Raw genomic sequence first — 19,239 nt, 5'->3', positions numbered from 1 at the left:
ACAGAGATAGAAGCGTCAAAAGTTTTTTGTTTATTTTAAAAACTCTGTGCATCAAACTCTAGTTTTTTTTGCTTTCTATTTTTTTAGGCTTTTTTTGTTTGTTTTGTAATTGAGCCAGAATTTTTTTCTTTAAATTATTCTATATTTTGTGGGGATTTGCAAAGAAATTTCAAAAGAAAACAATAAAAAAAAAAAACAAATGAAAAAGGAAATTTGAGGGAAATGTTGCAGGTAACATATTTATTTTTTGTTTTTTTTTTTAATATATTTATACTTTTTTCTTTTAAATTATTTATTTCTCTTTCTAAATTGTTTTCATTATCTCTTCTCTTCGTTAATTCTTTCCTATATATATATTTTTTTTCTTCAATATTTCTCCTTTAATTCATGTCATTTATTATCTATAACCTAACACTTTTTTTTCTCAGTTAAATCTCTTGATCTAGTTTAGGGTTCAACGCCATCTGGTGTGTGTTTGTGTGTTTTTTTTTAAATTATTTTTTTCCTCGAGAAATAAAAAAAGAGAAAAAGAGATTAGCTTTTCTTTCTGTTTAATGCTTCTTTTCTTTGCTTTACCTCTATCTAGGTTTGTGTCTTCGCTCAATTGGGTTTCTTGTCTTTGCTAAAAAGAATCTTTTTTTTTTTAATTTACAAAAAGAAATAAATAAAACAAAATCAAGAAGAAAAAACGAATTCGAGATGTTGCAATATTTCGTCTTTGGTCATTTTGCCTTTTATTTTCCTTTTTTTTATTAAATTTTCTTCAATGGAACAGAGGAAATAATTTATTTAAAGAATCGAGTGACACATCTGCAGCCAAAATCCTATCCTCCTCCTCCTTTTTACCTTCCTTGTGTTTAACGCTAGGCGTCTCATCACATTTGTTTTTTTTTTGTTAATTCTTTTTATTTTGATGTTTTTGAAACAATATTCACAATTTTTTTATTTTTTCAAATAATTTTTTTGTCTTTTTCAAAGACTTTCCATTGTATAAGTTTTTTTCTCTCTAAGTTTTTTGTTTTTTAAACAAAAAGAAAAAGATGAAAGGTAATTAAAATAACTTTTTTTCTTTCTAAATTTTAATATTCTCTTTTTTTTCTTTAAAATCCTTTTTTTTTTTAAATTCTGATTTCACTTCCCATCACCCCGTCCAACACAAACTTAACCATTCAAAATCACCGTTAATTTTGGGGACTTTGCTCTTTTTTTTATTTTGTTTATCTTCTTTTTTTTTTAAAGTTATTTTTCTTTTGTATCTTTTTTGTATTATTTCTTTTAAATTTCTTCTTTTTAAATATACCAACTATATGTATATAATATATTAAAAATATATAATATATACATATACTACAAAATATACTTTATATTAAGTTTAAACTAATATTACAGCATTTTAACACATCTTCTCTCCATATTTTTTTCTTCATTCTTTCTATCCTTCCTTCTAATAAAATCTTCTATTTCTTCTTCTGGTTGTTAATTTTCTTTTTTTTTTTTGCTTTTTCTTCTTGATCATTCAAGCTAAAAATTTACACAATTTTCTCAATATTTTTCATTTTTCTTTTTATTAAATATTTCTTCTCTTAATGAAACAAAAATAACAGAAAAACTTTGTATCTTATAAAAAAAATTAAAAAAAACAAACTTTTCTCATAACAATTTAATAATATTCATTTTTATTTATTTATTTATTTTTTAAATTTTTTTCTGTAACTTCATATTATTTCTTTTATTTTTTGTTTTTTTTTAAATAAATCTTCCAAACAAGATTGCTTCTGTTTTTAAACTCTTTTTTTTTAATTATTTGTTGTAATTCCTTCCTTTTTGCCATCTTCTTCTTCTTCCATCGAACCTCATTGTAAAGAGAGAGAATAAAAATAAAAAAAAAATACTACAACAAATTGAAAGAAATAGACTATAAATATATTCTATACAAATTTGTTTTTTTTTTTTAGAGTTAGGCAACTTTACAAAATAATAATAATAATAATAGTAATACTAAAAATATAAATAAAAATTAGAGAATTAAAAAAAGGTAGAAAAAAAACAACATGTCATCTTCTTATGCGAAGATCTTTGGCGAGCCAGAAAATTCCCAAGTCAAATGCCAAAAAATTATTGGATTATGGAAAAGGAGTAAGGGCCTTAGAATTCTAAGATAGTTCTCTTGAATATTCTCTTGAATAGAATTAATATCAGAGGGCGCTGCAGTCTCAAATGGGTCAGAAAGAGCTCTGAGTACCTAAAAAGTTCCCAAACTGACTCGGTCATCCTTGACTCTTTTCAAGATCAAGGACGCAAGAGTTGAGTAGACTCAATCGCGAATGTTTCGTTAAGTCAGGAGGCCACTTCTTACAAATTCTGATTGACTTAGAACCAGGGGATCATGGCAACGTTGGGCTATTTACCTCAAAAAAGCGTCGGAATACTCGGAATAGTCCCTTTCTTTGAGTCTTTTCAAGATCAAGGACGCGAGAGTTGAGTAGACTCAATCGTCAAGGTTTCGTTGGGTCAAGGCACGAGTGCCTACAAATTCTGATTGACTTAGGACCACGAGATCATGGCTACGTTGGGCCATTTACTTCAGAGTCGGAATAGTCTGAAGACAATTGAAGAGTTTCCAGGCTCGTCTAAGGATCAAGGACGCAAGAGTTGAGTAGACTCGATCGTCAAGGTTTCGTTAAGTCAGGAGGCTACTTCCTGCAAATTCTGATTGACCTAGGACCAGGGGAACATGGCTACGTTGGGCTATTTACCTCAAAAAAGCGTCGGAATGGTCGGAATAGTCCATTCCTTTGATTCTTTTCATGATCAAGGACGCAAGAGTTGAGTAGACTCAATCGTCAAGGTTTCGTTAAGTCAGGAGGCTACTTCCTACAAATTCTGATTGACCTAGGACCAGGGGAACATGGCTACGTTGGGCTATTTACCTCAAAAAAGCGTCGGAATGGTCGGAATAGTCCATTTCTTTGACTCTTTTGAGGATCAAGGGCACGAGAGTTGAGTAGACTCAATCGTCAAGGTTTCGTTAAGTCAGGAGGCTACTTCCTACAAATTCTGATTGACCTAGGACCAGGGGATCATGTCTACGTTGGGCTATTTACCTCAAAAAAGCGTCGGAATACTCGGAATAGTCCATTTCTTTGACTCTTTTCAGGATCAGGGACATGAGAGTTGAGTAGACTCAATCGTCAAGGTTTCGTTAAGTCAGGAGGCTACTTCCTACAAATTCTGATTGACCTAGGACCAGGGGATCATGGCTACGTTGGGCTATTTACCTCAAAAAAGCGTCGGAATGGTCGGAATAATGACTTTCTTTGAGTCTTTTCAAGATCAAGGACGCAAAAGTTGAGTAGACTCAATCGTCAAGGTTTCGTTAAGTCAGAAGGCTACTTCCTACAAATTCTGATTGACCTAGGACCAGGGGATCATGTCTACGTTGGGCTATTTACCTCAAAAAAGCGTCGGAATACTCGGAATAGTCCATTTCTTTGACTCTTTTCAGGATCAGGGACATGAGAGTTGAGTAGACTCAATCGTCAAGGTTTCGTTAAGTCAGGAGGCCACTTCCTACAAATTTTGATTGACCTAGGACCAGAGGATCATGGCTACGTTGGGCTATTTACCTCAAAAAAGCGTCAGAATAGTCTGAAAACAGTTGAAGAGTTTCCTGCCTCGTCTAAGGATCAAGGACGCAAGAGTTGAGTAGACTCAATCGCGAAGGTTTCGTTGGGTCAGGAGGCGACTTCCCACAAATTTTGGTTGATTTCTGACCAGGGGATCATGGCTACGTTTCGTCATTTTGTGGCAGAACTAGTCACTTTTGAAGAAACCCCATCGCCTTCTGATAGACTTTCCTTGGACACGACAAAAACCGAAGGGATGGCATCCCTCCGGTATTGCTTCGAGGCCTAGGAGATGCCTAGGTTCCGTAGCAAAGGGTCCTGGACGAATCCGTCCTCAAATGTATTGAGTGAGGTTCAGTACTTGGTTGGATCTGGATTATCCTGGTCAGTAGCTCCTCGGATCGTTGCGGTCTTGACCGTTGATCGTTGACATAGCTAGCCGGATTCTTGCCGAAGGAAGTTAATCTTCAGAAAACGATGCAGAGATATACTGAACCAGTGAACAGTCACTTGAGAACTGTTTGAGAACGTTTGAGAACGTTTGAAAACGACTATGAATGACAATAGTCAGATTTCTTCAGAGTCTGCAGCATAGAGCTAGGATCTTTCGGCGTAAGGACCTTTTCTAGGTGAATGTATATCCCGAACGTAAAAGAGAATAAATCTTTTGAATTTGAAACCGAATAAACGTCAAAATAAATTTACCCAGAGGTAGCGTTTTGACCATTTGACATTTCGAACGGTTCTTGCACAACTCTGATGTACAAGTACGAATATTTTCACGGATTTTAGCGGGACGCGTAATTTTCGCGGAGCGGGAATTTTTCGTGTATTTCGCGGGGCGCGAATTTTCGCTGGCTGCGTATTTTTCGCGGATTTTCTCTAGGCGCGTATTTTTCGCGGTATTGCGCGGAGCGTGAACATTTTCGATGATTTTTGCGGGACGCGTAATTTTCATGGGGCGCGAATATTTTCGCGGATTTTCGCTGGCCGCGTATTTTTCACGTATTTTCTCGGGCCGCGTATTTTTCAGGTATTTTAGCTGGCCGCGTAATTTTCGCGGATTTTCACGGACCGCTTATTTTTCTCGGATTTTTGCGGAGTGCTAATTTTTTTCATTTATTTTCGCGGGGCTCTTAATTTTCGCGGATTTTCACGGGCCGCGTATTTTACACATATTTTCGCGGAGCGATAATTTTTCGCGGATTGTCGCTGGCCGCATATTTTCCACGTATTTTCTCTGGTCGCGTATTTTTCATGTATTTTCATGGGCCGCGTATTTTTCGGGGATTTGCGCGGAGCGAGAAGTTTTCGCGGATTTTTGCGGAGCGCGTATTTTTCACGTATTTTCGCGGGTCGCGTATTTTTTGCGGATTTTTGCGAGATGCATAATTTTCACGGATTTGCGCGGAGCGATAATTTTTCGCGGATTGTCGCTGGCCGCATATTTTCCACGTATTTTCTCTGGCCGCGTATTTTTCATGTATTTTCATGGGCCGCGTATTTTTCGGGGATTTGCGCGGAGCGAGAAGTTTTCGCGGATTTTTGCGGAGCGCGTATTTTTCACGTATTTTCGCGGGTCGCGTATTTTTTGCGGATTTTTGCGAGATGCGTAATTTTCACGGATTTGCGCGGAGCGAGAATTTTTCCCGGATTTTCGCTGGCCGCGTATTTTTCACGTATTTTCGCGGGCCGCGTATTTTTTGCGGATTTTTGCAAGATGCGTAATTTTCACGGATTTGCGCGGAGCGAGAAGTTTTCACGGATTTTTGCGGAGCGCGTATTTTTCACGTATTTTTGCGGGCCGCGTATTTTTTGCGGATTTTTGCGAGATGCGTAATTTTCACGGATTTGCGCGGAGCGAGAATTTTTCCCAGATTCTCGCTGGTCGCGTATTTTTCACGTATTTTCACGGGCCGCGTATTTTTCGCGGATTCGCGCCCCGCGAATATTTTCCATCATTTCAGAGAACCTTCAATCCTTAAAAAAAAAGTTTTTTTTTTTAAACAATTTTGGCATGTCGATTTGAGAAGATTCAATATGACATCGCTCTTTTTTTTTTGTAAACTTCTTTAAACTTTCTTTCTTTCTCTCTTCTTTGTGTTTTATGATTCTTTTTTTTTGTTGCTTTTTTCTTTTTAAACATTAACTTGGAATAAATGTTCAACAAATATAATCTTTGTCAACACTGATAGGTTTTTTTTGTTTTTTTTTTTTTTACTTCTTTTAATCTTTTTTCAAAAAGGGTTTTTCTGTGATTTGTATTTTCTATTTACTTTTTTTTTCTTTAATTCTCCACCTTTCTCTATTTTTTCTTCTTCTTTTCTTCATTTAATTTTTTTTTTTAAATTTATTTAGCAATTTCTATACAAGTATCTAAGATTGGAAATAAATTATTAAAAGGTAAAAATGTTTTTTTTTTTCAAATATAGAATTAAAAAAGAAAAAAAATAAAGGAAAAACAGTTACTAAAAAAAAACGTGATTATAATGCTTCTGTTTCTTCTTTTGTAATTCTACTTTTTAATGTTCATATATATATTTTTTTTATTTATTTAAATAATAGTAACTTGAAATTTAAAAAAAAATAAACAAAAGAATCTTCAAAAAATTATTCTCAATTGAGAAAAATTTAAAAATAGCAAATAAATCTTTTTGTTTTGTCCTATTTTTCTTTTAATTAATAACAATAATTAATAAAAAATTAAAATATATTTCGGATTTGTTGGTGTTTTTCTTTTTTTTAATTTTTATTAATTAAATTTGTTAAATTTAGGATTGAGTTTTTTTTCTTTTTATTTTTCTATTCTTCAAATTCTCTGAATATTCGCCTCGTTTTCCAACATGTTTTTTTTTAAAGGTTTTTGTTTAAATCTTTGACAGTTCCTATGCTTTGTTTTTAATATAATTTCTTTGTTTTTTTTTTTTCCTATATATATATCTCTCTTTTTCATATATAACTCTATTTTTTTTATTTCTCATTTCTGTTTTTTTTTTTTAATTTTTCTTTTTAAATCATCCTCCATTTTAACCATCTTTCTCTAAATAATTTATAATCCATTTTCTTCATTTACTTTTATTTTTCTTTTTTTTTGTATCTTATTTCCATTTCATTTTTTGTTTCTTTTTTTTTCTTTGTTTTCATCTCTTTCTCATTAAATTTATTATTTTTAATTTAATAATAATTTTTTATCATTTTGTTTTTTTTTCATTTTTTTTGTAACTTGTGTCCTAATTCTTCTCCCGTCTCATTTCTTTTTCATATCTCTTTCTCTATTTAAATTTATAACCTTCTATGTTTTTTTTTTCATCAACTTGTGTTCTATTTTTTGTATTTTTTTTTGCTATTTTTTTTTGTTGCTGTTTTCTTTGCCAAACTCCTCAGAACTCCCCTTTGAGAATCTTTGCTATCATTTATCTTTTTTTTTTAAGTGGTTCTGCTGTTTTTTTTTCCTTCCTCATTCTCGTTTTTTTTTTTATTTTTAAATATATTTTTTTTGCTATTATTTTTTTTTTAAATTATTATTATTTTTCTTTTATTTTAAACTATTAGAAGTTTGTAGGTTAGTTTCGGCAGTGATAGGCGTGTCGGACGATTTTTTCATTTTGTCGCAATAGTCAGTGAGGATGTCACGAAATCGAGACCAGCATTTCTCCGGTACTGTTATTGCAGTCCGAAAATTACTTTTCACCTGGTTTTTAAAAAAAAAAAGAAATTGAGAATTTAGGAAATTAAATAGAAGAGAGAAATATATGATAGTCTATGATAGTTTCATTTAGTTGTGCAATCTTTGATCCTAGGTAGCTCAGACCCGGAACGACCGAGGACCGAGTATGACTCAGCGTTGGAAAGGTCTTGACCTTAAGTACAAGATAGTTGAATTTCATTAGAATCGGTTAATGAATATTCGAGATAGAGTCCGGTACAGAGAGACCACAAAAGTGATCGAGCGTATAGGACCGAGACTGAGGGTTTAGGATCATTAGGAGTCATTTTAGCATAAATTTCCTCCATCTGATATCGAGATGATAAGCATGAGTCTATTTTGTGCCTTACAAGGAGCCGAAATCAGGCTTCTATAAGCCTCGATCGCCCTCCGTACTAGAGCCCCTGTCATGCAATCATCTGAGCAATCCTGCATAAGCAAACGCTCCGACATCTCTGGGGTACATAATGCATATGCAGGATTGCTCAGATGATTGCATGACAAGGAGAGAATGATTGCTAAGACGGTTGCCTATGATCTAGGGGAATTATAAAAATTGAAGAAGGTCAACAACTGCCACAAAGGCTTGAAAAATAGTTGTTAATTAATTCATACAGAAAACAGTTGGCCTCATATCAATGTCCAATAAGGAGTACCCGCGACGAATTCCCAATTTTCCCTGGTAATTATAGTGAAAAATTAGAGTAATTGTAGAAATTCGTGCACATTATTGTTATTTATGTTATGTATATATTTTTAATGTTTAGTAAATCCTCATTTGGAGTAGTAGACAGACAGTGCGGACAAAATTTCAGAGACAAATCACAGATTTGAGTGAGTTATAAGACAAAGACATGTAAGAACATTGTCTAAATAAAATTTCCCGCCTTTTTAGCCACTGAGGAAGACGCGTTGAAGCGTCGAAAGCTTTGGCAAAGAATTTTGTGTTTTCCTGTCCTGAAAGGATTGCACCCCCTGACGCATCCGGAGGGAGTTCATCTCCTTGACCTTCGTATATGATCTCATCGATTACTCAGAAGCCAAGATAAGCGAGGTTTTTTGTTTCTTAACTCGTTTTTTCATCCAGAGTTCCCCAAGTAGTCATTTGTTGAACTTCAACTATATCAAAGAATTGTTGTCTTTTGTGGGACTTTCCATTTAAAACCCTATTTTAAGTGTCTTTGTGGAGTAGAGGCAGTCAAATTGGCATCTGAGGCATTTCAAAGCGTTATTATAGGAAAAATCAATTTTTTCACACTTAAACGGCAAAATCGGAGTGATAGCGTAGTCTGATCGGAAAATGATGTATGGACGAAATGTAGAGACAAATGTCCTCTACAATTATGTCGAAGTAATCATCAAAATCGGTGAAGCACGTGTCGAGATAATTGAGGTTATGTGATATTGAAATTGGTTTTTCGACTGTGGCGCCCCTGGTGTTGGTCCCACGAAGTTCAAATATTCTAGAAAGTTGTAGCATTTGGTGAGATCTTTCGTTTAAGTTCTCATTCATCGAAATCGGTGACATAGAACCGGAGATATGATTTTTTGAATTTTGTGAACTTTGACCCCTCATATCTCCGGTTCTATTGAATTGAATCTATTCTATTGAAGGAATTTTTGAGAAAAATGATTTTGAATTTCGATGAATTTTGACGCTATCGCAGCGCCACCTATGGGGACTCTTTGAACTTCCATCTGAAAGTGCTCATCGAGACGAAACCAAAAAGCCAAAATTTAAGTCGATATGTTAATTAGAACCGGAGATAGAGGCCGGTCAATATTCGAACTTTGACCCCTTATAGTTCGGGTCAGGGGTTATGGATCGACTTAAGGTTTTTTCTGTTTGATAGGTATAATCAACGGCTACAACATACTAAAATTTCAGACCGATTGCATAAGGAATTTTTGAGTTATTTAACTTTTAAAATTTAAAAATTTTCTTTTTAATAATAGCGCCCCTAGCGGTAGTTTTACGAACTTGCGATGTTAGAAGGGTAAGTGGCATTTCACGAGAGCTTTCCAAAAAGCCCTCATTTTTTAAATTCTGATAATTAGAACAGGAGTTATGGCCATTTTAAGAATTTTTTTTTGGACCCTTATAGCTCGGGTCAGGGGGGTCGGGGGACCTTAAGTTTGGTATTGATGGAAAGCCCTAAGGCCCAGCTCTAACATTCTAAAATTTGAGCCCGATCGATGCCATAGGGGCGGAGCCATTAAGAAAACAAAAAAAGGGGGGTATTCAAAATGGCGGAAGGAGGGGTGGGGGGTGGGGGGTCAATGCACCAAGTTGCAATTTTCACCCGATATATGACCTTTGCCGAAAACCGCAAGTCGATATCTCTTTTAGTTTAGGAGCTATTAAGCTCCAAAGAGCGGCCGGACGGACGGATGGACGGACGGACGGGAACGGTTTTTAGCCATCCATATCGTCAGTTAAATCAGCATTTGTCGTAACTTCATTTTGACAACTTTTCAGGAGACGAAATTTTCAGTTCAGCATTATTTTTCTTAAAAATGAGTCCTGAATGCGATACTTTTGAGTCAAAATAATGAAAGTGGCACTAATAAACTGTAAGTTAACTCGAGATAATATTTATAAAATTATTTAAAAGCTGCAATATTGAGAAATATGTTAGAAGAAACACAATAATATTTTATCGTAACTTCTATCATTTATAAAGCTGTAACCTCCAATGTATGAAGATTCTGGAAGTTACGACAATTTTCTAAAATGCATTATATCAATTTGAATTATCCTAGTGATAGTAAGCGCCATTATTTCACTAAATTAGTCAATAATACTGTTATCCCTGTCTCTAAAAGCATTTATTTCATAAGTTTTATTGAATAAATTTTGTGCGTCACGTCGCTTCTTTTGTTTTGAATTAATGACAGATGGGTAGGGATTTTTTCTCACTTTTTTCTCGCAAATATTGAATTAAAATGATTTCATGTTACACTATTCGCACTGTCTTTCGATATTTGGAAGAGTTTATAAACGTTTTATTGAGAAATATTGCAATTTTGCTGCAAATTACAAGCCACGCAAGTAAGCAAAAGAAGTTACGGCAAATGCTGATTATTGAAAATTTTGTATGGAAATTTGTCGTAACTTCCACAAAAATGGAAGTTACGACAAATTCTGATAAATTTTTGGTAATTAAAGGCACTTACGATAATTTTTGTTTAAAATAATTTTTATTGGGCTTATAAAAGTTTCTTTTTCACAAGTGTGTTTAATAAACAAAATTACGCTGATTCCAAATATGTATATATCTCAAAATCGCAAAAATGAAGTTACGATAAATGCTGATTTAACTGACGATATATTCGTGATCAGGAAGTGTCAAAACACATTCTGGCAAAGTTTGGGGCCAATCGGAGGACATGAGAGTTAGGATTATAGTAGGTGAGATTGTTAAGAATCTCACCTAATACAAATCAGTGATATCGGAGAGAACCTACTCAATCTAGGAGACCTATCATCATGTTCCAGAGATACAGTCCGGTCAAGTCATCCGGGTCCGGGTAGATCGAAGGACAAGTATTTTGTGTATTTACTCACCTCACTAATTCTCATATAGATACCACGATTGTTTTGTCCAATGTCGAAATAGAAGTTCTTATTGTCGACCTTCATATGACGACCCTCCGGCAGTTCTCCTTTGAATCTGTTCACAAAACAAATTTGTTAATTTTATATTTTGTCAGTTATCTTTTGTTTTTTGTAACTTTACCCTCCGTCATTTGTTCCAAACTCCTCAAGTAAATCAGTGAGAGCATCTCGGAATTCAATCATTCCTTGTGCCGGAATTGCTATTTGCGATCTCGGACCGCCTCGTGTGATTGTTTGCGAGACCTTTTTTTTAAAACAAAAGAAAATTTTTAAACTTTAACAGAGAATTTAAAAAAAAAACCTCTCTTCTTACCCTTAAGAATCGTCCACGTGCATTCTCTTTCAAGTCCAGATAGTATCGTCTATTGTCCTTGATCATCATTTCTGACTTTAGTTTCCCATCTTCGGGTACACTCTCGGGATTTGGGGGTCCTTTTCATTCAAATAATTCAATACAATTGAGACACAAACAACAAAAAAAAAAACAGAAAACAAGAGAGATCTACCTAATGATGCATAGTAATCACTAAATGTCGAAAGATGATCTCGAAATTCGGCAGCTGTTGAAAGTGCCAAAAATATTTGACTACGTCGACCATCTGCACCAATTTCGGCTACTTTAATAAAACGTCCACGTCGATTTTGCTTGACATCGAGATAGAAACGTTTTGACTGGATTTGGAGCATCTTTGTGGCCAATTCCTGTTCAGTCTGCTGACCAGAAGACTGTCCAGGATCCCCAAAGTCACCACCATTTCCATCCATGCCCTGCACATGATATTCTTCCGAACAAATAACAGAGAAAAAAAAAACAACAAAAACATTAGTTTTTGCTAAATTTGAAGTATATGGGTATGAGAGCTATAATATATGACAATCAGAACCATAACATATGAGTATGAGAACTATAAAATATAGTTAAAATGAAATAGGAGAGGATCGAGAAGCGTGGGCTGTTTTGATGATCATATGGTTAGGGGGACCATAATACATTGTGCAATTAGTCATAATAATTGCTATAGCGACAATAAGCTCTGATTACCCAGATTGGGAGTGATTGGGACACTCAATTCAAGCCTCATGGTACAGTAGACTCTCTCTCAATCGTGAATATGGGACAAAATGTCATCCGGTTTAGCGATGGAATTTAGCGTCAAAGCCTTTGTAAATTCCACAAAAAGTGCTCAATTATAAAGAATCACGATAAAATAGGAAGAACTAAAGCGAATTTGAGCAAATTAGCTTCATAATTAAGCTTGAAAACTGTCAACAAAATTTGACGCCCGATTGAGAAAGAGCCGATTGAGTGAGAGTCTACTGTAGAAGGATCACTCAGTCTCTCCTTCCGCCATTTTGAATACCACCCTTTTTTATTTTCTCAATAGCTCCGTTCCCATGTAATCGATCGGGCTCAAATTATAGTATGTTATAGCTGGGCCTTAGAGCTTTTAATCAATACCAAACTTAAGGTGCCCCGCCCCCCCTGACCCGAGCAATAATGCCGGCTTCAGACTGAAGGTTTAACCCAGTTCCCGAAGATCCTAAAAATCTAAATAACAAGCAATTTTATTGATTTTTCAAAACCTTATGAATCATTTGCCCTCATAATCTAATTTTAAACAACAATTTTCTAAAATATCGCGCCTAATTAGGAATTAGAGGAGTCAAGCCAGATGGCTAAGTCTTAGGTCTGAAGCCAAAAAAAATTCTAAAAATGCCCATAACTCCGGTTCTAATTGTCAGAATTTAAAAAGTGAGGGCGTTTTGGAAACCTCTCGTGAAATGCCACTTCTTTTTCTAACATCGCAAGTTCATAAAACCACCGCTAGGGGAGCTACTATTAAAAAGGAAATTTAGTCAATTTTCAAACTTAAATAACTCAAAAATTCCTTTGTGCATCGGGCCAAAAATTTTAGTATGTTGTAGCCATAGATAATACCTAGGGTGGAATCACCAGTTCTCGCCAGTGCCCCACTTCTCGCCACTTACATTGAAATCGCTATTTTTCGCAATTTATGAAATAAATGAGTCGCAATTTTTTTGTATTGTTTCTGCTTCAACGCATAGAATCGAAAAATAATAATTATTCGTTTTGGATTCACTATTTTGATCACTTTTTAAAGCAATATTTTAAGCAAGTGCATCGAATCCAACATCTCTTACCAAATGTACTATAAGTGTCGTCAAATTTTCATCAGGCCAAAAATACCTATTTGGGTAAATAATTTGTCTATTGAACATTTAATTACATTCGGCGAATACATAAAATTTGTATTTAGTCAATTAATATTTCATTTTATATTATTTTTGTATAAAAATGAGGCATGGCGAGAAGTGGTAATATTCTGGAATTGATTTTACCACCTGTCGCCATATCTTTTCAATAGGCGACGCTAACTTCACTTCGTACATTCTCAGTTGTCAAATCTGCATTGTTTACTTTCTGCAAAAGCCCCATAATTTGATTTCTCAAATAAAAGTGAAGAAAAATCATTTAAAGAGAGTAATAATAAAGTGATCACAAGGAAAGAGAAATGGTGAATGTATTCTTTTCATAGCATTGCCTAAAATAACCGAGTGTGGTTCTTTTCAAGTGGGTGGCGAGAAGTGGTTACAAATTTTACAAAACTGGCGAAAAGTGGTAAAAAGTGGCGACGAAATGGTTATTTTTGCATTATTAATAAAAATCAGTTTTTTAAGTAGTCCAGCGTTATGTTCTAGGATTATTGTTTTCACGTATCTAGAGCCAATACATCTAAGTAACTTTGTGTCAAATTTGACTTATCTTGTAACAAGGATTCAAAAGTTATGATTAAATGAATTTAATTTTTTCCTAAACATGGCGATAGCCGGTTATTCCACCCTATGGTTGTAGAGATATGAGTTATTGATATGAATTAATTTAAATTTGTGTTTTCAATTAATTTAAATTTGTGCATAATTTTTCCTTGGTATTAAAATCGTTTTGAGACATAAGTAATCACTGAATTTTGCTTTATAAGAATCCTAAATGCATTTTAGTAGTATGGCACTGTAATTTAAAAAAATTTCACGTAAAATTCCAAACACAGACATAAATTATGCTAACAATCTGCTAATATTACACTTAAGAGAGTAGATGAGTCAAAAAGATTAGAAAATACCATATTTTCTGTAATTTTTTTCGATATTAAAATATTTATTATAATTTAAGTTGTTAAGCATATAAAATTACAACATTTAAACAATATTTTCTGGAATTTTAAATTAAAAATCTTTAAAATTCCGCTGTTGAGACCAGATTTCTGGATACTTATTTTGAAAAAAACATGCTTTTCCATGGACAAGATTTCTCAGAGTGTATTTATCAGAAATCAAAAAGATAAATATTTCCTATTAGCTGACGAGTAAACTCGTACTTGAATGGTAGATTTTTTAAAATAACATTTGTATTATTGGTAGAATTTTAGATAAAAAAAAAATACAATTTTTGTCGTATTTTATAACCACGTTTTCTCTTGTAAAATAAGTTGTGATCAAGATGAAAAATACTACCGTTCAAGTACGAGTTTAACTCATCAGCTAACAGGAAATATTTAGTTTTTGTTTATTTCTGATGAATATACTCTGAGAAATCTTGTCCACGCAAAAGCATGTTTTTTCAAAATAAGTCTCCGAAAATCAGGTCCCATTAGGTGAATTTTAAAGATTTTTAATTGCAAATTTTAGAAAATATAGATAAAATGTTATACATTTTTATGCTTATGAGCTCGAATTATTTTTCTGTTTATTATGTTGAAGAAAGACGTCAAAGAATAATATGCTGTTTTTTCCTAGAATGCGCGACCCACGTAAGCCCTTAAAATAAAATAGTTATTTTAAGACTTAACTATAATGCTTGTAACATCACTACATAACTTTTCCCATATCTTACTTTTTTCTTTACAATTTTTATTCTTTTTTAGACAAGGACATTTGTGAATTTGTATGGACAATGGGCCACTAATCCATACAAAATGCTTGTAAGGAGCGTTTTCAGTGGATATTACATCGTTCAACATGTTCAATTATTATTATGTTCCCAAAGAAGAAAATAATAAAAAAAAATACTTGAATTTATTCAAATTTGTTTTATTTATAATTTATATTAAAGAAACAAACTAAAAGGAAATTCAACGAAAAAAAATCAACTCAATCAATTCAACTAAGCTAAATTAAACGGAAAAAAATATCAGCCCGTTAAATTCAACTTTAGAAATATTAAACTAAAAATTTTCAACTTAAAAAAAATTCAGCGGGTTAAATTCAACTAGAGATATTCAGCGAAAACTACTACGATAATCGATTTACTCCCATTACACGCGATAATCGTAGTAATTATTTTTTACTGTGTACATATTTCGAAACCGTTTCGAAACTTAGTTTTACTACACATGTTTTATAAACTGGTTCCGAAATGTTTCGAAAATGTTTATGAAACAATTTATGATACAGAGTTTTTGAAATTTTGTAACTTTAATTAGTCTTGGAGGGCAAGACAAGTTTACAAAATAGTAAAGAATCTAGTTTCGAATAACCTCATGTAAAGTTTCGAAACTTTGAGTGAATCCATGTATAGGAAATAACATATTTTATCTACGTTAACAAAACTAGTTTCTAAATGGTTTCGAAATTTGTATATATATGAATTAGATATTTGAAATGGAACGCATAGAATTTTCAGATAAATTTATAATTTCTGTTTTTTTTTAGAGTGCTGTATTGAAGTGCAAAATGCAAATTATTAAAGTCGTGCAGCAAGCCAAGCAGATCATATGGCCTGTAATTGTGGCCTCTAATAGCTCAGTTGATAGAGCACTCGTCTCGTTAACGAGGGGTCTCGAGTTCGATCCTAGGTGCAGGCAGGTTTTTTTTTTCGAAAAAACTGGTTACTCTGATTGTCCCTTGCTGTGATTGGCAATTATCTGTACTTAAATGCAATTAATAATGATGAAACAGTTCGCAAATTTCCACAATATTTTTTTTACGAAACATTTTATTGAAGAAATTTGTAAACAGTTTCGTCACAAGATTGCAAACCGTTTCGAAAGATGTTTAGTGAACTCAAATACCTACAAGTTTCGAAACTTTACATGAGGTGTTTCGAAACTAGTTTCGATACAGTTTATAAACTTGTCCTGGAGGGCAGAGTCCCAAAAGAAACGAAAGAGTTAAAGAGCATTTAGTAAGCCTTGATTCCATGCCAAATTTCAGCTTTCTACTTCTTCTCAGAGAGGAATTACAATAAAAAATAGTCCTCATTTTGTATGGGCACAACTGGAAGGAAAGTTGCTGTGAGGTGATAGTATGCATTGATAAATAGTTTAAGTCATCTACTGACTCTTGACCAAATTTAACTGGAATCGGTTAATCCGATCTGTGAGGAATTTGATGAAATAGGTGCCAAATGAGAGATGATACTGTGCAATCTACTTTAATAACAGTCTTTCCTTTTTTTTTTTGTGAACTTACTCTGACCACTTTCGTCACCACTTCCGATGTCAGACATTGCAATAGACGTAGCTCTAGACCCTGCGATCCCAGATTCCTTAACCTTAACACTTCCACTGCTTCTGGTCCAAAAACCCAGCTTCCTGCCTCACTCCCTCTCTCTCTCTCTCGCCCTCGAGAGATTTTCCCGCTGAACTTTTCTCTTCTATCCTCTGTTGCTCAATTTTCCTCTTTTCCTTTTGTTGTTTTTTGGTGTTTGAGAGGGCGGGAATTTGGAATTTTGGGGCTCACTTTTCTATTTTTTCTTTCTTTTTTTGTTTCTGTTTTACCTGCAAAACAGACGACACACTTTCTTCAAAACATTGCCCAACTTTTGCCTCCTTTTTCCCTCCCCAAAAATTAAATTGATATTAAAAGGAAATTTGTGTCCGAGATGGGTGATTCAAAAAGAAAATTTAGACAATAAAAAAAATATAGTCCAAAAGGGGAGGGAGCTGTTTTTGTTCTCTTTTGCTGTGTCTCTGTTTTTTCTTCTTTCTCTCTTTCTTTTCGGTTTTAATGTGGATTTTCCACAATTTTCACTTGACAGCCTTGGAGTTTTTCTTCCGTGTGGGATTTTCTCGTGGGCCGTAGCCAGAAATTTTCATCCAATTGAACCAACAACCCCCCAAATTACAACAAAAAAAATGAACCCAAGAAAAAGCTCCCCTCTTCGCGATGGAAGAGAGAACTGTCTCCCTGATATTGTCAAAATTGTCAAAAATATGTCATTTAAAAAAATTTTTTGACAGTTTAAACTTGCATGACATAGAGATGTCCTCGATTTTTCCCTTTTCACCTTCTTTTTTTTTGTTCTTTGAAGAGACATTTCTATTAAATTTCCCCTTGTCATATTTAATAATTAACATAATTAATCATATTTCCTTTTTTTTTGGAAAAACATTTAGCTGTCAGATGCCTTTTTTCATCCAGAAATTCCCTTTTGACAATATTAAAAGAGAAAAAAGAAGTTATACATTATTTGACAGGCCCCCTAGGCGGCAGAACAATGAATGACAGAAAATATTGCAACAAAAAAAAAACGGGGCTAAAGACTTTTACAGCTGCTCTCCCCACACAAAACTTCTCCCCCTTTTTTTTTTAAATTCCCTTGCCATGGGCGCATCACAGAACATTTCCCCACCCTTCGACTTCCACACACAAAAAAAAATTCTCTCCATCCACGGCAAAGAAGATTCCTCTTGTCACAGCACAAATAACAAAAAAAAAACACAGCGAAAGAAAAGAATAAAATTGAGGAAAAAAAGGTGTACCCTCTATTATTTGGTCAAATGCACAACACTATTTTTCAATAAGAAACCGAGATTCAACACAATTTTCCATGTTTCTCTTTCGCACACAGACACAAAGCAGCTGAGGGGTTGGAAGAGAGACATATGACACTGCATGACAGTTTAACTGTCATGTCAGTCCATTTTCAACCCAACAAACAAACAAAATATATACCATGCAAGAGAGAATACTTCTTCTTCTTCGAATGGGTGCCTTTGGGACTCTGTCAACTTTTTCTATTAGAGGAGGGAAATAAAACCCAAAAGAAACAACTGGGTAGGGGAAAGTACTGTCTCTTTGAACGTTCATGCATTCGAATAATGTGAATTTTCTTTTATTTTCCCAAAGACACTTACACATTTCTATTAACTATTACAGTAGAGAGTAGAGTTCATCAAATTTGAACATTTGGGGGGTATAAATGACATTTCTCACTCCTCAAATTTGAACAGTATTTTCAAAAACGTAACGGAATTCATGTAAAATTCACTTTTCCTAAATTAAAGGAAAATAACTTTAGAGAATATTAATCAATTGAATTTGTTGTTAAATAGGTGGAATCTATTGAGGAAGTTAATATAATACGACAATATTGAGGAAACACCAGAGAAAAATAGTTCTAATTCAGACTCCACGCAAAACTTCCTTCACATAACCTCAAATTTTATATTTTGAATACAACCGTCGTTTAAATTTGAGGAGTTCAAATTTGAGGAACTCGACTGTAAATAATTTGCCCTCCTGAATTCAAAAATCACAGTCACTTGACTGGTACGTCCAATTGAAGCCATTCCAATGCATTTTGCACTGTTTTCCACGATTTCCACTCGTCTATCTTGAGGAAATTTCCAAAATTTCAGTTGATTTCCTCAAAATAGAAAAAACAAATACCCAGTCACGAGAAATGGTGGGAAAAAATGGCGGGAAAGTGAATGACTGATAGAGCTTTTTTTATTGTAATTAAACTACTTTTCCAGATGGGGAATTGAGTATTAGAGTATTCCTAATAGTCTTTTAGAAAGAATAAACAGTAGAGCAAAAACACAACGTGTACTCAAGGCAATTTTTATTTCACAAGAGAGAGTTATAGAGTTTTTACAAAAGCTCATTACATAAATTTAAAAGCAGCCGTTGGTTGCTAATTCAAATATTTCAACATTTTTAACATTTGACATTTGAAAATAAGCGAAGCTTTTTGTCTTCCTTTCTGCAGTTTTCAACGCCATTTTTCGCAATGGCGTCTGTTTGTTTATTTCAAGGAAATTGACCGCAATTTCCTCGAAATATAGATAGATAGATAGATAGATATTTATTCATCAGCAATGCTTATAAGGAACCACACAAGTACATTGTAATTATTAGCGGCCACCGCCGTCTTAGCGTTGATGACCAACCTCAGGAGTGAAAACGGTGGAAAACTCCATCACAGGTTGTATATGCCGATCATCCATAGGATGTATAAATTTTATACAATATTTATTTTAAAT

General features: G+C 33.8%; 1 protein-coding gene across 1 annotated transcript; it reads right to left on the bottom strand.

Moving 5' to 3' along the window:
* Window positions 1-356: 356 nt before the first annotated feature.
* On the bottom strand, window positions 357-17,880 carry LOC129808751 (transcriptional activator protein Pur-beta). The gene is made up of 7 exons (XM_055858582.1): window positions 17,734-17,880; window positions 16,442-16,749; window positions 11,458-11,733; window positions 11,265-11,383; window positions 11,073-11,194; window positions 10,901-11,006; window positions 357-7,317 (listed from the first exon to the last, which is right to left on the bottom strand). Exons 2-7 carry the CDS (start codon window positions 16,476-16,478, stop codon window positions 7,162-7,164), a joined length of 816 nt encoding a protein of 271 aa, XP_055714557.1. The 5' UTR covers window positions 16,479-16,749; window positions 17,734-17,880; the 3' UTR covers window positions 357-7,161.
* Window positions 17,881-19,239: the final 1,359 nt, after the last annotated feature.

The sequence above is a fragment of the Phlebotomus papatasi genome, chromosome 5 (genome assembly GCF_024763615.1).
Source record: "Phlebotomus papatasi isolate M1 chromosome 5, Ppap_2.1, whole genome shotgun sequence".
In the NCBI taxonomy this organism is placed as follows: Eukaryota; Metazoa; Arthropoda; class Insecta; order Diptera; family Psychodidae; genus Phlebotomus; species Phlebotomus papatasi.
This window is presented reverse-complemented; position numbering and strand designations above follow the sequence as displayed.